The 16,814-nt window shown below is 52.2% G+C and overlaps 2 protein-coding genes across 2 annotated transcripts in view; one reads left to right on the top strand and one right to left on the bottom strand.

Annotated features, from left to right (window-relative positions):
* Positions 1–322: 322 nt before the first annotated feature.
* On the bottom strand, positions 323–1,192 carry LOC138351199 (uncharacterized). The gene has a single exon (XM_069302843.1). It carries the CDS (start codon positions 1,190–1,192, stop codon positions 323–325), a length of 870 nt encoding a protein of 289 aa, XP_069158944.1.
* A 3,205-nt stretch (positions 1,193–4,397) lies between these two features.
* Positions 4,398–16,814, top strand: part of LOC123763861 (WD repeat and SOCS box-containing protein 1) — a gene marked incomplete at its 5' end in the record, with an annotated part of 102,780 nt that continues 90,363 nt past the window's right edge. Inside the window, one exon of the mRNA XM_069302837.1 lies at positions 4,398–4,624. Coding sequence (XP_069158938.1) covers positions 4,398–4,624 — 227 coding nt within the window. The remainder of the gene's footprint in view (positions 4,625–16,814) is intronic.

Genomic DNA, 16,814 nt, shown 5'->3' with positions numbered 1-16,814 from the left:
CCCAACACTGGTCGAGTACCATCACCACCCCAACACTGGTACTGTACCATCACCACCCCAACACTGGTACTGTACCATCACCACCCCAACACTGGTACTGTACCATCACCACCCAACACTGGTCGAGTACCATCACCACCCCAACACTGGTACTTGGGACCTGCCAGTCAGGTCCTCTTATACCCAGTCCCAATATGTTTGGTGTTGTCCCTGCTGGTCCAGCCTGTGTTGTTCTCCTCTGGGGCGACTGTATCGAAGGTTTCTGGTAGTGTAGGAAGATGCAGGTTACCTATGGTGCATTATTTTGGTGACCTCGTAAAATTCAATAAAGTTTACCCATAATTTCCATCTTTGACTCCGGGGTTTTGCATGTTAAAAAATTGAGCTTCTGTAGTCCCAGGTCCTGTAGTCCCAGCTTCTGTAGTCCCAGCTTCTGTAGTCCCAGCTTCTGTAGTCCCAGCTTCTGTAGTCCCAGCTTCTGTAGTCCCAGCTTCTGTAGTACGAGCTTCTGTAGTCCCAGCTCCTGTAGTCCCAGCTTCTGTAGTACGAGCTTCTGTAGTCCCAGCTTCTGTAGTCCCAGCTTCTGTAGTACGAGCTTCTGTAGTCCCAGCTCCTGTAGTCCCAGCTTCTGTAGTACGAGCTTCTGTAGTCCCAGCTTCTGTAGTCCCAGCTTCTGTAGTCCCAGCTTCTGTAGTACGAGCTTCTGTAGTCCCAGCTTCTGTAGTCCCAGCTTCTGTAGTCCCAGCTTCTGTAGTCCCAGCTTCTGTAGTCCCAGGTCCTGTAGTCCCAGCTTCTGTAGTCCCAGCTTCTGTAGTACGAGCTTCTGTAGTCCCAGCTTCTGTAGTCCCAGCTCCTGTAGTCCCAGCTCCTGTAGTCCCAGCTTCTGTAGTACGAGCTTCTGTAGTCCCAGCTTCTGTAGTCCCAGCTTCTGTAGTCCCAGCTTCTGTAGTCCCAGCTTCTGTAGTCCCAGCTTCTGTAGTACCAGCTTCTGTAGTCCCAGCTCCTGTAGTCCCAGCTTCTGTAGTACGAGCTTCTGTAGTCCCAGCTTCTCTAGTCCCAGCTCCTGTAGTCCCAGCTTCTGTAGTCCCATCTTCTGTAGTCCCAGCTTCTGTAGTCCCAGCTCCTGTAGTCCCAGCTTCAGTACTACCAGGTAGGGTCTTGGGCACGTACTACCAGGTAGGGTCTTGGGCATGTACTACCAGGTAGGGTCTTGGGCATGTACTACCAGGTAGGGTCTTGGGCACGCACTACCAGGTAGGGTCTTGGGCACGTACTACCAGGTAGGGTCTTGGGCATGTACTACCAGGTAGGGTCTTGGGCATGTACTACCAGGTAGGGTCTTGGGCACGCACTACCAGGTAGGGTCTTGGGCACGTACTACCAGGTAGGGTCTTGGGCATGTACTACCAGGTAGGGTCTTGGGCACGCACTACCAGGTAGGGTCTTGGGCACGTACTACCAGGTAGGGTCTTGGGCATGTACTACCAGGTAGGGTCTTGGGCACGTACTACCAGGTAGGGTCTTGGGCACGTACTACCAGGTAGGGTCTTGGGCACGTACTACCAGGTAGGGTCTTGGGCACGTACTACCAGGTAGGGTCTTGGGCACGTACTACCAGGTAGGGTCTTGGGCACGTACTACCAGGTAGGGTCTTGGGCATGTACTACCAGGTAGGGTCTTGGGCACGTACTACCAGGTAGGGTCTTGGGCACGTACTACCAGGTAGGGTCTTGGGCACGTACTACCAGGTAGGGTCTTGGGCACGTACTACCAGGTAGGGTCTTGGGCACGTACTACCAGGTAGGGTCTTGGGCACGTACTACCAGGTAGGGTCTTGGGCACGTACTACCAGGTAGGGTCTTGGGCACGTACTACCAGGTAGGGTCTTGGGCACGTACTACCAGGTAGGGTCTTGGGCACGTACTACCAGGTAGGGTCTTGGGCATGTACTACCAGGTAGGGTCTTGGGCACGTACTACCAGGTAGGGTCTTGGGCACGTACTACCAGGTAGGGTCTTGGGCACGTACTACCAGGTAGGGTCTTGGGCACGTACTACCAGGTAGGGTCTTGGGCACGTACTACCAGGTAGGGTCTTGGGCACGTACTACCAGGTAGGGTCTTGGGCACGTACTACCAGGTAGGGTCTTGGGCACGTACTACCAGGTAGGGTCTTGGGCACGTACTACCAGGTAGGGTCTTGGGCACGTACTACCAGGTAGGGTCTTGGGCACGTACTACCAGGTAGGGTCTTGGGCACGTACTACCAGGTAGGGTCTTGGGCACGTACTACCAGGTAGGGTCTTGGGCATATAGTACTACCATCGTTGGGGTCGTCGTCTTTGTCTATAAGTCCGCTGATGAGTTGAGCTGCTCCCTCCACATTCTCCAAGTTCTGTCCTCCTACATTCTCCAAGTTCTGTCCTCCACATTCTCCAAGTTCTGTCCTCCACATTCTCCAAGTTCTGTCCTCCACATTCTCCAAGTTCTGTCCCTCCACATTCTCCAAGTTCTGTCCTCCACATTCTCCAAGTTCTCTCCTCCACATTCTCCAAGTTCTGCCCTCCACATTCTCCAAGTTCTGCCCTCCACATTCTCCAAGTTCTGCCCTCCACATTCTCCAAGTTCTGCCCTCCACATTCTCCAAGTTCTGCCCTCCTCATTCTCCAAGTTCTGCCCTCCTCATTCTCCAAGTTCTGCCCTCCTCATTCTCCAAGTTCTGCCCTCCTCATTCTCCAAGTTCTGCCCTCCTCATTCTCCAAGTTCTGCCCTCCTCATTCTCCAAGTTCTGCCCTCCTCATTCTCCAAGTTCTGCCCTCCTCATTCTCCAAGTTCTGCCCTCCTCATTCTCCAAGTTCTGCCCTCCTCATTCTCCAAGTTCTGCCCTCCTCATTCTCCAAGTTCTGCCCTCCTCATTCTCCAAGTTCTGCCCTCCTCATTCTCCAAGTTCTGCCCTCCTCATTCTCCAAGTTCTGCCCTCCTCATTCTCCAAGTTCTGCCCTCCTCATTCTCCAAGTTCTGTCCTCCACATCCTCCAAGTTCTGTCCTCCACATCCTCCAAGTTCTGTCCTCCACATCCTCCAAGTTCTGTCCTCCACATCCTCCAAGTTCTGTCCTCCACATCCTCCAAGTTCTGTCCTCCACATCCTCCAAGTTCTGTCCTCCACATCCTCCAAGTTCTGTCCTCCACATCCTCCAAGTTCTGTCCTCCACATCCTCCAAGTTCTGTCCTCCTCATTCTCCAAGTTCTGCCCTCCTCATTCTCCAAGTTCTGCCCTCCTCATTCTCCAAGTTCTGCCCTCCTCATTCTCCAAGTTCTGTCCTCCACATCCTCCAAGTTCTGTCCTCCACATTCTCCAAGTTCTGTCCTCCACATTCTCCAAGTTCTGTCCTCCACATTAGATTGATTGATGAAGATTAAGCCAGCCAAAAGGTGGCACGGGCATGAATAGCCCGTAAGTGGTGGCCCTTTTGAGCCATTACCAGTATCAATAGATGCTACTGGAGATCTGTGGAGGTGAGACTGCACCCTGCGTGACGGGAGATGTCTCCGTGCTCCACATTAAAACCTAGGCAAACTATAAAAATCTAAATTCTGGTTTCCCTAATTTCTAACGGGGGCTTAGATTCTCTACCTGTGGGGGGAGGGGGAGGGTGGATGAGGAGGGGGAGGGGGGGGGAGACTCCTTGGGGCCGCATTACAGGCAGTCCAGTGAACATTTAGGAGTAAACACAAGATGTGACAAGTTTGGAGCAGATATTATGTTGATGAATGTTTATTATTAGCCTTTGCAACATGGGTTTTATTGTTATTTGTGTGGGGGGGGGAGGGTGTGTGAAGGGGGCGGGGAGGGGTGTGTATGGGGGGGAGGGTGTATGTGTGTGTGGGGGTGGGGGGTGGGGTTGGGAGGGGGGTGTTTGTGTGTGTGGACTTTGCTTTAAATGCCATATGAGAAGAATAATTATGTACTTAATATACACTTATATTCTGCATTGACAATGTTTTTCAGTGTACGTGATCGTCATCTTCCTTTCTTTCCATTCGTGTGTTGTGCCTAAGTCTTGTGCCATTGTCCGAAAGTGAAAATCCGTATTAGTGTCTTTAGGCATAGTATGTACTAGCTATCTTGAGATGATTTCGGGACTTAGCATCCCCACGGCTCTGTCCTCAATCATGTCCTCCTTTTGTTACCCCCCCCCCCCCAGGAAGCAGCCCGTAGCAGCTGTCTAACTCCCAGGTACTATTTACTGCTAGGTGAACTGGGGCATCAGGGTCAGAGAAACTGCCCAATTTGTTACACCTGGGAGCGAACCCGTAACCTTAGGACTACGAATCTCGACCGCTGCTGACTCAGCCGTCATAGCACTATCTAGAATTCCAACATTGTGTTTGTGAATCATTTTGTATGTGTGTAGGTGGCTTGAGGTGAGTTTAAACCTTGTGATTGTTGTTGCAGGTGAGGCGCGTGTGATCGGTGAGTTGATCACTGGGCGTGACGGCGTCAACTACGCTCTTGGTGGAGAGTCCTGGAAATGTGCCTTCGCTCCGGACGAGTCTCGTTTTGCCTGGTCTTGTGGGTTTAGGAAGGTCATCATCCTCCCATGGAATAGATACAAGAATTGCCTGTAAGTCCTCGCTGGTTTACCACTCTGTTCTTTTGTTTTTGTGTGTTGACATTAGAAGTGTAAACAGTTTTGTCTGGTTCGTCTTGACGGTGTTATGCTAGACACAAAAAGCATGCAGCCATACAATGTTCATAACAGTGGAGAGAGAGAGAGAGATATCGGGTAAGATTGTGAGCCTGCCATACTACAATGTGCCTTGTCTTGCCTGCGCAGAAGCATGGGCCTTGTGCTTGGTGTAGCAGTGTGGCTGTTAGGATTAATGTCACCCTGGATTTATTTATTTATTTTATTTATTCATTTATTAATTTATTTTATTTATATACAAGAAGGTACATTGGGGGTTAAGTGTATAGAAAATCATCATAGCAAAGATGATTTTACATTCTTGTAAAGCCGCTACAACGCACAGGGTTTCAGGGTGTGCGTGCTAGTGGCTAGTTTCAGGGTGTGCGTGCTAGTGGCTAGTTTCAGGGTGTGCGTGCTAGTGGCTAGTTTCAGAGTGTGAGTGCTAGTGGCTAGTTTCAGGGTGTGCGTGCTAGTGGCTAGTTTCAGGGTGTGCGTGCTAGTGGATAGTTTCAGGGTGTGCGTGCTAGTGGCTAGTTTCAGGGTGTGCGTGCTAGTGGCTAGTTTCAGGGTGTGCGTGCTAGTGGCTAGTTTCAGGGTGTGCGTGCTAGTGGATAGTTTCAGGGTGTGCGTGCTAGTGGCTAGTTTCAGGGTGTGGCGTGCTAGTGGCTAGTTTCAGGGTGTGCGTGCTAGTGGCTAGTTTCAGGGTGTGCGTGCTAGTGGCTAGTTTCAGGGTGTGCGTGCTAGTGGCTAGTTTCAGGGTGTGCGTGCTAGTGGCTAGTTTCAGGGTGTGCGTGCTAGTGGCTAGTTTCAGGGTGTGCGTGCTAGTGGCTAGTTTCAGGGTGTGCGTGCTAGTGGCTAGTTTCAGGGTGTGCATGCTAGTGGCTAGTTTCAGAGTGTGAGTGCTAGTGGCTAGTTTCAGGGTGTGCATGCTAGTGGCTAGTTTCAGGGTGTGCGTGCTAGTGGATAGTTTCAGGGTGTGCGTGCTAGTGGATAGTTTCAGGGTGTGCGTGCTAGTGGCTAGTTTCAGGGTGTGCGTGCTAGTGGCTAGTTTCAGGGTGTGCATGCTAGTGGCTAGTTTCAGAGTGTGAGTGCTAGTGGCTAGTTTCAGGGTGTGCGTGCTAGTGGCTAGTTTCAGGGTGTGCGTGCTAGTGGATAGTTTCAGGGTGTGCGTGCTAGTGGCTAGTTTCAGGGTGTGCATGCTAGTGGCTAGTTTCAGGGTGTGCGTGCTAGTGGCTAGTTTCAGGGTGTGCGTGCTAGTGGCTAGTTTCAGGGTGTGCGTGCTAGTGGCTAGTTTCAGGGTGTGCGTGCTAGTGGCTAGTTTCAGGGTGTGCGTGCTAGTGGCTAGTTTCAGGGTGTGCGTGCTAGTGGCTAGTTTCAGGGTGTGCGTGCTAGTGGCTAGTTTCAGGGTGTGCGTGCTAGTGGCTAGTTTCAGGGTGTGCGTGCTAGTGGCTAGTTTCAGGGTGTGCGTGCTAGTGGCTAGTTTCAGGGTGTGCATGCTAGTGGCTAGTTTCAGAGTGTGAGTGCTAGTGGCTAGTTTCAGGGTGTGCGTGCTAGTGGCTAGTTTCAGGGTGTGCGTGCTAGTGGCTAGTTTCAGGGTGTGCGTGCTAGTGGCTAGTTTCAGGGTGTGCGTGCTAGTGGCTAGTTTCAGGGTGTGCGTGCTAGTGGCTAGTTTCAGGGTGTGCGTGCTAGTGGCTAGTTTCAGGGTGTGCGTGCTAGTGGCTAGTTTCAGGGTGTGCGTGCTAGTGGCTAGTTTCAGGGTGTGCGTGCTAGTGGCTAGTTTCAGGGTGTGCGTGCTAGTGGCTAGTTTCAGGGTGTGCGTGCTAGTGGCTAGTTTCAGGGTGTGCGTGCTAGTGGCTAGTTTCAGGGTGTGCATGCTAGTGGCTAGTTTCAGAGTGTGAGTGCTAGTGGCTAGTTTCAGGGTGTGCAGTGCTAGTGGCTAGTTTCAGGGTGTGCGTGCTAGTGGATAGTTTCAGGGTGTGCGTGCTAGTGGATAGTTTCAGGGTGTGCGTGCTAGTGGATAGTTTCAGGGTGTGCGTGCTAGTGGCTAGTTTCAGGGTGTGCGTGCTAGTGGCTAGTTTCAGGGTGTGCAGTGCTAGTGGCTAGTTTCAGAGTGTGCGTGCTAGTGGCTAGTTTCAGGGTGTGCGTGCTAGTGGCTAGTTTCAGGTGTGCGTGCTAGTGGCTAGTTTCAGGGTGTGCGTGCTAGTGGCTAGTTTCAGGGTGTGCGTGCTAGTGGCTAGTTTCAGGGTGTGCGTGCTAGTGGATAGTTTCAGGGTGTGCGTGCTAGTGGCTAGTTTCAGGGTGTGCGTGCTAGTGGCTAGTTTCAGGGTGTGCGTGCTAGTGGCTAGTTTCAGGGTGTGCGTGCTAGTGGCTAGTTTCAGGGTGTGCATGCTAGTGGCTAGTTTCAGAGTGTCAGTGCTAGTGGCTAGTTTCAGGGTGTGCGTGCTAGTGGCTAGTTTCAGGGTGTGCGTGCTAGTGGCTAGTTTCAGGGTGTGCGTGCTAGTGGCTAGTTTCAGGGTGTGCGTGCTAGTGGCTAGTTTCAAGGGTGTGCGTGCTAGTGGCTAGTCTCAGGGTGTGCGTGCTAGTGGCTAGTTTCAGGGTGTGCGTGCTAGTGGCTAGTTTCAGGGTGTGCGTGCTAGTGGCTAGTTTCAGGGGTGTGCGTGCTAGTGGCTAGTTTCAGGGTGTGCGTGCTAGTGGCTAGTTTCAGGGTGTGCGTGCTAGTGGCTAGTTTCAGGGTGTGCGTGCTAGTGGCTAGTTTCAGGGTGTGCGTGCTAGTGGCTAGTTTCAGGGTGTGCGTGCTAGTGGCTAGTTTCAGGTTGTGCGTGCTAGTGGCTAGTTTCAGGGTGTGCGTGCTAGTGGCTAGTTTCAGGGTGTGCGTGCTAGTGGCTAGTTTCAGGGTGTGCATGCTAGTGGCTAGTTTCAGGGTGTGCGTGCTAGTGGCTAGTTTCAGGGTGTGCGTGCTAGTGGCTAGTTTCAGGGTGTGCGTGGCTAGTGGCTAGTTTCAGGGTGTGCGTGCTAGTGGCTAGTTTCAGGGTGTGCGTGCTAGTGGCTAGTTTCAGGGTGTGCGTGCTAGTGGCTAGTTTCAGGGTGTGCGTGCTAGTGGCTAGTTTCAGGGTGTGCATGCTAGTGGCTAGTTTCAGGGTGTGCGTGCTAGTGGCTAGTTTCAGGGTGTGCGTGCTAGTGGCTAGTTTCAGGGTGTGCGTGCTAGTGGCTAGTTTCAGGGTGTGCGTGCTAGTGGCTAGTTTCAGGGTGTGCGTGCTAGTGGCTAGTTTCAGGGTGTGCGTGCTAGTGGCTAGTTTCAGGGTGTGCGTGCTAGTGGCTAGTTTCAGGGTGTGCGTGCTAGTGGCTAGTTTCAGGGTGTGCGTGCTAGTGGCTAGTTTCAGGGTGTGCGTGCTAGTGGCTAGTTTCAGGGTGTGCGTGCTAGTGGCTAGTTTTCAGGGTGTGCGTGCTAGTGGCTAGTTTCAGGGTGTGCGTGCTAGTGGCTAGTTCAGGGTGTGCGTGCTAGTGGCTAGTTTCAGGGTGTGCGTGCTAGTGGCTAGTTTCAGGGTGTGCGTGCTAGTGGCTAGTTTCAGGGTGTGCATGCTAGTGGCTAGTTTCAGGGTGTGCGTGCTAGTGGCTAGTTTCAGGGTGTGCATGCTAGTGGCTAGTTTCAGGGTGTGCGTGCTAGTGGCTAGTTTCAGGGTGTGCGTGCTAGTGGCTAGTTTCAGGGTGTGCGTGCTAGTGGCTAGTTTCAGGGTGTGCGTGCTAGTGGCTAGTTTCAGGGTGTGCGTGCTAGTGGCTAGTTTCAGGGTGTGCATAAATCAATTGATTTATGATTAGGTTCATAATTAATATGTACGATTATATATATTATTAATAATGTTAAGAGCCAAAGCTCATTGTTTATAGGATACGTAACGTTTATATTCATGGCACTTATACCCGGTGTGACGTCCCAGTCTGTTGTCAATAATGGCCATGTGGTTACACCTGTGTTTCTCCTCTCGCTTAATTATAACAGTTGGGTGTTGCTGTGCAGGCTGTGTGTTGCTGTGCAGGCTGTATCCTAGTGTTGCTGTGCAGGCTGTGTTGCTGTGCAGGCTGTATCCTAGTGTTGCTATGCAGGCTGTGTGTTGCTGTGCAGGCTGTGTGTTGCTTTGCAGGCTGTATCCTAGTGTTTGCTGTGCAGGTTGTGTGTTGCTGTGCAGGCTGTATCCTAGTGTTGCTGTGCAGGCTGTGTGTTGCTTTGCAGGCTGTATCCTAGTGTTGCTGTGCAGGCTGTGTGTTGCTGTGCAGGCTGTGTGTTGCTTTGCAGGCTGTATCCTAGTGTTGCAGTGCAGGTTGTGTGTTTGCTGTGCAGGCTGTATCCTAGTGTTGCAGTGCAGGCTGTATCCTAGTGTTGCAGTGCAGGCTGTATCCTAGTGTTACTGTGCAGGCTGTATCCTAGTGTTGGCTGTGCAGGCTGTATCCTAGTGGCTGCTGTACAGGCTGTATCCTAGTGTTGGCAGTGCAGGCTGTATCCTAGTGTTGCTGTGCAGGCTGTGTGTTGCTGTGCAGGCTGTATCCTAGTGTTGCAGTGCAGGCTGTGTGTTGCTGTGCAGCTGTATCCTAGTGTTGCAGTGCAGGCTGTATCCTAGTGTTGCAGTGCAGGGCTGTATCCTAGTGTTGCAGTGCAGGCTGTGTGTTGCTGTGCAGGCTGTATCCTAGTGTTGCAGTGCAGGCTGTATCCTAGTGTTGCAGTGCAGGCTGTATCCTAGTGTTTGCAGTGCAGGCTGTGTGTTGCTGTGCAGGCTGTATCCTAGTGTTGCAGTGCAGGCTGTATCCTAGTGTTGCAGTGCAGGCTGTATCCTAGTGTTGCAGTGCAGGCTGTGTGTTGCTGTGCAGGCTGTATCCTAGTGTTGCAGTGCAGGCTGTGTGTTGCTGTGCAGGCTGTATCCTAGTTTGCAGTGCAGGCTGTATCCTAGTGTTGCAGTGCAGGCTGTATCCTAGTGTTGCTGTGCAGGCTGTATCCTAGTGTTGCAATGCAGGCTGTATCCTAGTGTTGCTGTGCAGGTTGTGTGTTGCAGTGCAGGCTGTATCCTAGTGTTGCAGTGCAGGCTGTATCCTAGTGTTGCAATGCAGGCTGTATCCTAGTGTTGCAGTGCAGGTTGTGTGTTGCTGTGCAGGCTGTATCCTAGTGTTGCAGTGCAGGCTGTATCCTAGTGTTGCAGTGCAGGTTGTGTTTGCTGTGCAGGCTGTATCCTAGTGTTGCAGTGCAGGCTGTATCCTAGTGTTGCTGTGCAGGCTGTATCCTAGTGTTGCAATGCAGGCTGTATCCTAGTGTTGCAGTGCAGGTTGTGTGTGCTGTGCAGGCTGTGTGTTGCAGTGCAGGCTGTATCCTAGTGTTGCAGTGCAGGCTGTATCCTAGTGTTGCTGTGCAGGCTGTATCCTAGTGTTGCAATGCAGGCTGTATCCTAGTGTTGCAGTGCAGGTTGTGTGTTGCTGTGCAGGCTGTGTGTTGCAGTGCAGGCTGTATCCTAGTGTTGCAGTGCAGGCTGTATCCTAGTGTTGCAGTGCAGGTTGTGTGTTGCTGTGCAGGCTGTGTGTTGCAGTGCAGGCTGTATCCTAGTGTTGCTGTGCAGGCTGTATCCTAGTGTTGCTGTGCAGGCTGTATCCTAGTGTTGCAGTGCAGGCTGTATCCTAGTGTTGCAGTGCAGGCTGTATCCTAGTGTTGCAGTGCAGGCTGTATCCTAGTGTTGCTGTGCAGGCTGTATCCTAGTGTTGCTGTGCAGGCTGTATCCTAGTGTTGCTGTGCAGGCTGTATCCTAGTGTTGCAGTGCAGGCTGTATCCTAGTGTTGCAGTGCAGGCTGTATCCTAGTGTTGCTGTGCAGGCTGTATCCTAGTGTTGCTGTGCAGGCTGTATCCTAGTGTTGCTGTGCAGGCTGTATCCTAGTGTTGCAGTGCAGGCTGTATCCTAGTGTTGCTGTGCAGGCTGTATCCTAGTGTTGCAGTGCAGGCTGTGTTGCTGTGCAGGCTGTATCCTAGTGTTGCTGTGCAGGCTGTATCCTGTGTTGCTGTGCAGGCTGTATCCAGTGTTGCTGTGCAGGCTGTATCCTAGTGTTGCTGTGCAGGCTGTATCCTAGTGTTGCTGTGCTGGCTGTATCCTAGTGTTGCTGTGCAGGCTGTATCCTAGTGTTGCTGTGCAGGCTGTATCCTAGTGTTGCTGTGCAGGCTGTATCCTAGTGTTGCTGTGCAGGCTGTATCCAAGTGTTGCTGTGCAGGCTGTATCCTAGTGTTGCAGTGCAGGCTGTATCCTAGTGTTGCAGTGCAGGTTGTATCCTAGTGTTGCAGTGCAGGCTGTATCCTAGTGTTGCAGTGCAGGCTGTATCCTAGTGTTGCTGTGCAGGCTGTATCCTAGTGTTGCTGTGCAGGCTGTATCCTAGTGTTGCAGTGCAGGCTGTATCCTAGTGTTGCAGTGCAGGCTGTGTGTTGCTGTGCAGGCTGTATCCTAGTGTTGCTGTGCAGGCTGTATCCTAGTGTTGCTGTGCAGGCTGTATCCTAGTGTTGCTGTGCAGGCTGTATCCTAGTGTTGCTGTGCAGGCTGTGTGTGCTGTGCAGGCTGTATCCTAGTGTTGCAGTGCAGGCTGTATCCTAGTGTTGTGTGCAGGCTGTATCCTAGTGTTGCAGTGCAGGCTGTATCCTAGTGTTGCAGTGCAGGCTGTATCCTAGTGTTGCTGTGCAGGCTGTATCCTAGTGTTGCAGTGCAGGCTGTATCCTAGTGTTGCTGTGCAGGCTGTATCCTAGTGTTGCAGTGCAGGCTGTATCCTAGTGTTGCAGTGCAGGCTGTATCCTAGTGTTGCTGTGCAGGCTGTATCCTAGTGTTGCTGTGCAGGCTGTATCCTAGTGTTGCAGTGCAGGCTGTATCCTAGTGTTGCTGTGCAGGCTGTGTGTTGCTGTGCAGGCTGTATCCTAGTGTTGCTGTGCAGGCTGTATCCTAGTGTTGCTGTGCAGGCTGTATCCTAGTGTTGCTGTGCAGGCTGTATCCTAGTGTTGCTGCGCAGGCTGTATCCTAGTGTTGCTGTGCAGGCTGTGTGTTGCTGTGCAGGCTGTATCCTAGTGTTGCTGTGCAGGCTGTATCCTAGTGTTGCTGTGCAGGCTGTATCCTAGTGTTGCTGTGCAGCTGTATCCTAGTGTTGCTGTGCAGGCTGTGTGTTGCTGTGCAGGCTGTATCCTAGTGTTGCAGTGCAGCTGTATCCTAGTGTTGCTGTGCAGGCTGTGTCTTGCTGTGCAGGCTGTATCCTAGTGTTGCAGTGCGGCTGTATCCTAGTGTTGTTGTGCAGGCTGTATCCTAGTGTTGCAGTGCAGGCTGTATCCTAGTGTTGCTGTGCAGGCTGTATCCTAGTGTTGCTGTGCAGGCTGTATCCTAGTGTTGCAGTGCAGGCTGTATCCTAGTGTTGCTGTGCAGGCTGTATCCTAGTGTTGCTGTGCAGGCTGTATCCTAGTGTTGCTGTGCAGGCTGTATCCTAGTGTTGCTGTGCAGGCTGTATCCTAGTGTTGCTGTGCAGGCTGTATCCTAGTGTTGCAGTGCAGGCTGTATCCTAGTGTTGCAGTGCAGGCTGTGTGTTGCTGTGCAGGCTGTATCCTAGTGTTGCGTGCAGGCTGTATCCTAGTGTTGTGTGCAGGCTGTATCCTAGTGTTGCAGTGCAGGCTGTATCCTAGTGTTGCAGTGCAGGCTGTATCCTAGTGTTGTTGTGCAGGCTGTGTGTTGCTGTGCAGGCTGTGTTTGCTGTGCAGGCTGTATCCTAGTGTTGCAGTGCAGGCTGTGTGTTGCTGTGCAGGCTGTGTGTTGCTGTGCAGGCTGTATCCTAGTGTTGCAGTGCAGGCTGTATCCTAGTGTTGCTGTGCAGGCTGTATCCTAGTGTTGCAGTGCAGGCGGTAGCAGGCTGTGTGTTGCTGTGCAGGCTGTGTGTTGCATGTGCAGGCTGTATCCTAGTGTTGCAGTGCAGGCTGTATCCTAGTGTTGCATGTGCAGGCTGTATCCTAGTGTTGCAGTGCAGGCTGTATCCTAGTGTTGCTGTGCAGGCTGTATCCTAGTGTTGCTGTGCAGGCTGTATCCTAGTGTTGCTGTGCAGGCTGTATCCTAGTGTTGCTGTGCAGGCTGTATCCTAGTGTTGCAGTGGCAGGCTGTATCCTAGTGTTGCTGTGCAGGCTGTATCCTAGTGTTGCTGTGCAGGCTGTATCCTAGTGTTGCTGTGCAGGCTGTATCCTAGTGTTGCAGTGCAGGCTGTATCCTAGTGTTGCTGTGCAGGCTGTATCCTAGTGTTGCATGTGCAGGCTGTATCCTAGTGTTGCAGTGCAGGCTGTATCCTAGTGTTGCAGTGCAGGCTGTATCCTAGTGTTGCGTGTGCAGGCTGTATCCTAGTGTTGCTGTGCAGGCTGTATCCTAGTGTTGCAGTGCAGGCTGTGTGTTGCTGTGCAGGCTGTATCCTAGTGTTGCAGTGCAGGCTGTATCCTAGTGTTGCTGTGCAGGCTGTATCCTAGTGTTGCTGTGCAGGCTGTATCCTAGTGTTGCTGTGCAGGCTGTATCCTAGTGTTGCAGTGCAGGCTGTATCCTAGTGTTGCTGTGCAGGCTGTATCCTAGTGTTGCAGTGCAGGCTGTATCCTAGTGTTGCTGTGCAGGCTGTATCCTAGTGTTGCTGTGCAGGCTGTATCCTAGTGTTGCTGCAGGCTGTATCCTAGTGTTGCAGTGCAGGCTGTGTGTTGCTGTGCAGGCTGTATCCTAGTGTTGCAGTGCAGGCTGTATCCTAGTGTTGCAGTGCAGGCTGTCTCTTGCTGTGCAGGCTGTATCCTAGTGTTGCAGTGCAGGCTGTATCCTAGTGTTGCTGTGCAGGCTGTATCCTAGTGTTGCTGTGCAGGCTGTATCCTAGTGTTGCTGTGCAGGCTGTATCCTAGTGTTGCTGTGCAGGCTGTATCCTAGTGTTGCTGTGCAGGCTGTATCCTAGTGTTGCTGTGCAGGCTGTATCCTAGTGTTGCTGTGCAGGCTGTATCCTAGTGTTGCTGTGCAGGCTGTATCCTAGTGTTGCTGTGCAGGCTGTATCCTAGTGTTGCTGTGCAGGCTGTATCCTAGTGTTGCTGTGCAGGCTGTATCCTAGTGTTGCTGTGCAGGCTGTATCCTAGTGTTGCAGTGCAGGCTGTATCCTAGTGTTGCTGTGCAGGCTGTATCCTAGTGTTGCTGTGCAGGCTGTATCCTAGTGTTGCTGTGCAGGCTGTGTGTTGCTGTGCAGGCTGTATCCTAGTGTTGCTGTGCAGGCTGTGTTGCTGTGCAGGCTGTATCCTAGTGTTGCTGTGCAGGCTGTATCCTAGTGTTGCAGTGCAGGCTGTATCCTAGTGTTGCAGTGCAGGCTGTATCCTAGTGTTGCAGTGCAGGCTGTATCTTAGTGTTGCAGTGCAGGCTGTATCCTAGTGTTGCTGTGCAGGCTGTATCCTAGTGTTGCTGTGCAGCTGTATCCTAGTGTTGCTGTGCAGGCTGTATCCTAGTGTTGCTGTGCAGGCTGTATCCTAGTGTTGCAGTGCAGGCTGTATCCTAGTGTTGCTGTGCAGGCTGTATCCTAGTGTTGCAGTGCAGGCTGTGTGTTGCTGTGCAGGCTGTATCCTAGTGTTGCAGTACAGGTTGTGTGTTGCTGTGCAGGCTGTGTGTTGCTGTGCAGGCTGTATCCTAGTGTTGCAGTGCAGGTTGTGTGTTGCTGTGCAGGCTGTGTGTTGCTGTGCAGGCTGTATCCTAGTGTTGTAGTGCAGGTTGTGTGTTGCTGTGCAGGCTGTATCCTAGTGTTGCAGTGCAGGCTGTATCCTAGTGTTGCAGTGCAGGCTGTATCCTAGTGTTGCTGTGCAGGCTGTATCCTAGTGTTGCAGTGCAGGCTGTGTCTTGCTGTGCAGGCTGTATCCTAGTGTTGCAATGCAGGCTGTATCCTAGTGTTGCTGTGCAGGCTGTATCCTAGTGTTGCTGTGCAGGCTGTATCCTAGTGTTGCTGTGCAGGCTGTATCCTAGTGTTGCTGTGCAGGCTGTATCCTAGTGTTGCTGTGCAGGCTGTGTGTTGCAGTGCAGGCTGTATCCTAGTGTTGCTGTGCAGGCTGTATCCTAGTGTTGCAGTGCAGGTTGTATCCTAGTGTTGCTGTGCAGGCTGTATCCTAGTGTTGCTGTGCAGGCTGTATCCTAGTGTTGCTGTGCAGGCTGTGTGTTGCAGTGCAGGCTGTATCCTAGTGTTGCTGTGCAGGCTGTATCCTAGTGTTGCTGTGCAGGCTGTATCCTAGTGTTGCAGTGCAGGCTGTATCCTAGTGTTGCTGTGCAGGCTGTATCCTAGTGTTGCTGTGCAGGCTGTATCCTAGTGTTGCTGTGCAGGCTGTATCCTAGTGTTGCTGTGCAGGCTGTATCCTAGTGTTGCTGTGCAGGCTGTATCCTAGTGTTGCTGTGCAGGCTGTATCCTAGTGTTGCTGTGCAGGCTGTATCCTAGTGTTGCTGTGCAGGCTGTATCCTAGTGTTGCTGTGGCAGGCTGTATCCTAGTGTTGCTGTGCAGGCTGTATCCTAGTGTTGCTGTGCAGGCTGTATCCTAGTGTTGCATGTGCAGGCTGTATCCTAGTGTTGCTGTGCAGCGCTGTATCCTAGTGTTGCATGTGCAGGCTGTATCCTAGTGTTGCATGTGCAGGCTGTATCCTAGTGTTGCAGTGCAGGCTGTATCCTAGTGTTGCATGTGCAGGCTGTATCCTAGTGTTGCATGTGCAGGCTGTATCCTAGTGTTGCTGTGCAGGCTGTATCCTAGTGTTGCAGTGCAGGCTGTATCCTAGTTGCTGTGCAGGCTGTATCCTAGTGTTGCAGTGCAGGCTGTATCCTAGTGTTGCTGTGCAGGCTGTATCCTAGTGTTGCTGTGCAGGCTGTGTGTTTGCTAGTGCAGGCCTGTTAACCTAGTGTTGCCTGTGGCAGGCTTGTATCCTAGTGTTGCTGTGCAGGCTGCTATCCTAGTGTTGCAGTGCAGGCTGTATCATATGTTGCTGTGCAGGCTGGATGCCTAGTGTTGCTTGGTCAGGCTGTACCTAGTGTTGCTGTGCAGGCTCGTATCCTAGTGGTGCTGTGCAGGCTGTATCCTAGTGTTGCTGTTGCAGGCTGTATCCTATTTGCCTGTATCCTACGTGTTGCTGTGCAGGCTGTATCCTAGTGTTGCTGTGCAGCTGTATCCTAGTTGCTGTGCAGGCTGTATCCTAGTGTTGCATGTGGCAGGCTGTATCCTAGTGTTGCTGTGCAGGCGGTATCCTAGTGGTGCTGTGCAGGCTGTATCCTAGTGGTTGCATGTGCAGGCTGTATCCTAGTGTTGCTGTGCAGGCTGTATCCTAGTGTTGCCGTGCAGGCTGTATCCTAGTGTTGCAGGTGCAGGCTGTATCCTAGTGTTGCAGTGGCAGGCTGTATCCTAGTGTTGCTGTGCAGGCTGTATCCTAGTGTTGCTGTGCAGGCTGTATCCTAGTGTTGCAGTGCAGGCTGTGTGTTGCTGTGCAGGCTGTATCCTAGTGTTGCAGTGCAGGCTGTATCCTAGTGTTGCTGTGCAGGCTGTATCCTAGTGTTGCTGTGCAGGCTGTATCCTAGTGTTGCTGTGCAGGCTGTATCCTAGTGTTGCAGTGCAGGCTGTATCCTAGTGTTGCTGTGCAGGCTGTATCCTAGTGTTGCAGTGCAGGCTGTATCCTAGTGTTTGCTGTGCAGGCTGTATCCTAGTGTTGCTGTGCAGGCTGTATCCTAGTGTTGCTGTGCAGGCTGTATCCTAGTGTTGCAGTGCAGGCTGTGTGTTGCTGTGCAGGCTGTATCCTAGTGCTTGCAGTGCAGGCTGTATCCTAGTGTTGCAGTGCAGGCTGTCCTCTTTGCTGTGCAGGCTGTATCCTAGTGTTGCAGTGCAGGCTGTATCCTAGTGTTGCTGTGCAGGCTGTATCCTAGTGTTGCCTGTGCAGGCTGTATCCTAGTGTTGCTGTGCAGGCTGTATCCTAGTGTTGCAGTGCAGGCTGTATCCTAGTGTTGCTGTGCAGGCTGTATCCTAGTGTTGCTGTGCAGGCTGTATCCTAGTGTTGCTGTGCAGGCTGTATCCTAGTGTTGCTGTGCAGGGCTGTATCCTAGTGTTGCTGTGCAGGCTGTA

The sequence above is a fragment of the Procambarus clarkii genome, chromosome 5 (genome assembly GCF_040958095.1).
Source record: "Procambarus clarkii isolate CNS0578487 chromosome 5, FALCON_Pclarkii_2.0, whole genome shotgun sequence".
Lineage (NCBI taxonomy): Eukaryota > Metazoa > Arthropoda > Malacostraca > Decapoda > Cambaridae > Procambarus > Procambarus clarkii.
Note: the sequence above shows the minus strand (reverse complement) of the source record. Positions and strands in the feature narration are given on the sequence as shown.

What these genes read in the sequence shown, in the direction of transcription:
- LOC138351199 (XM_069302843.1), bottom strand. Translation starts at nt 1,192, where the DNA reads ATGCCCAAGACCCTACCTGGTAGTACGTGCCCAAGACCCTACCTGGTA.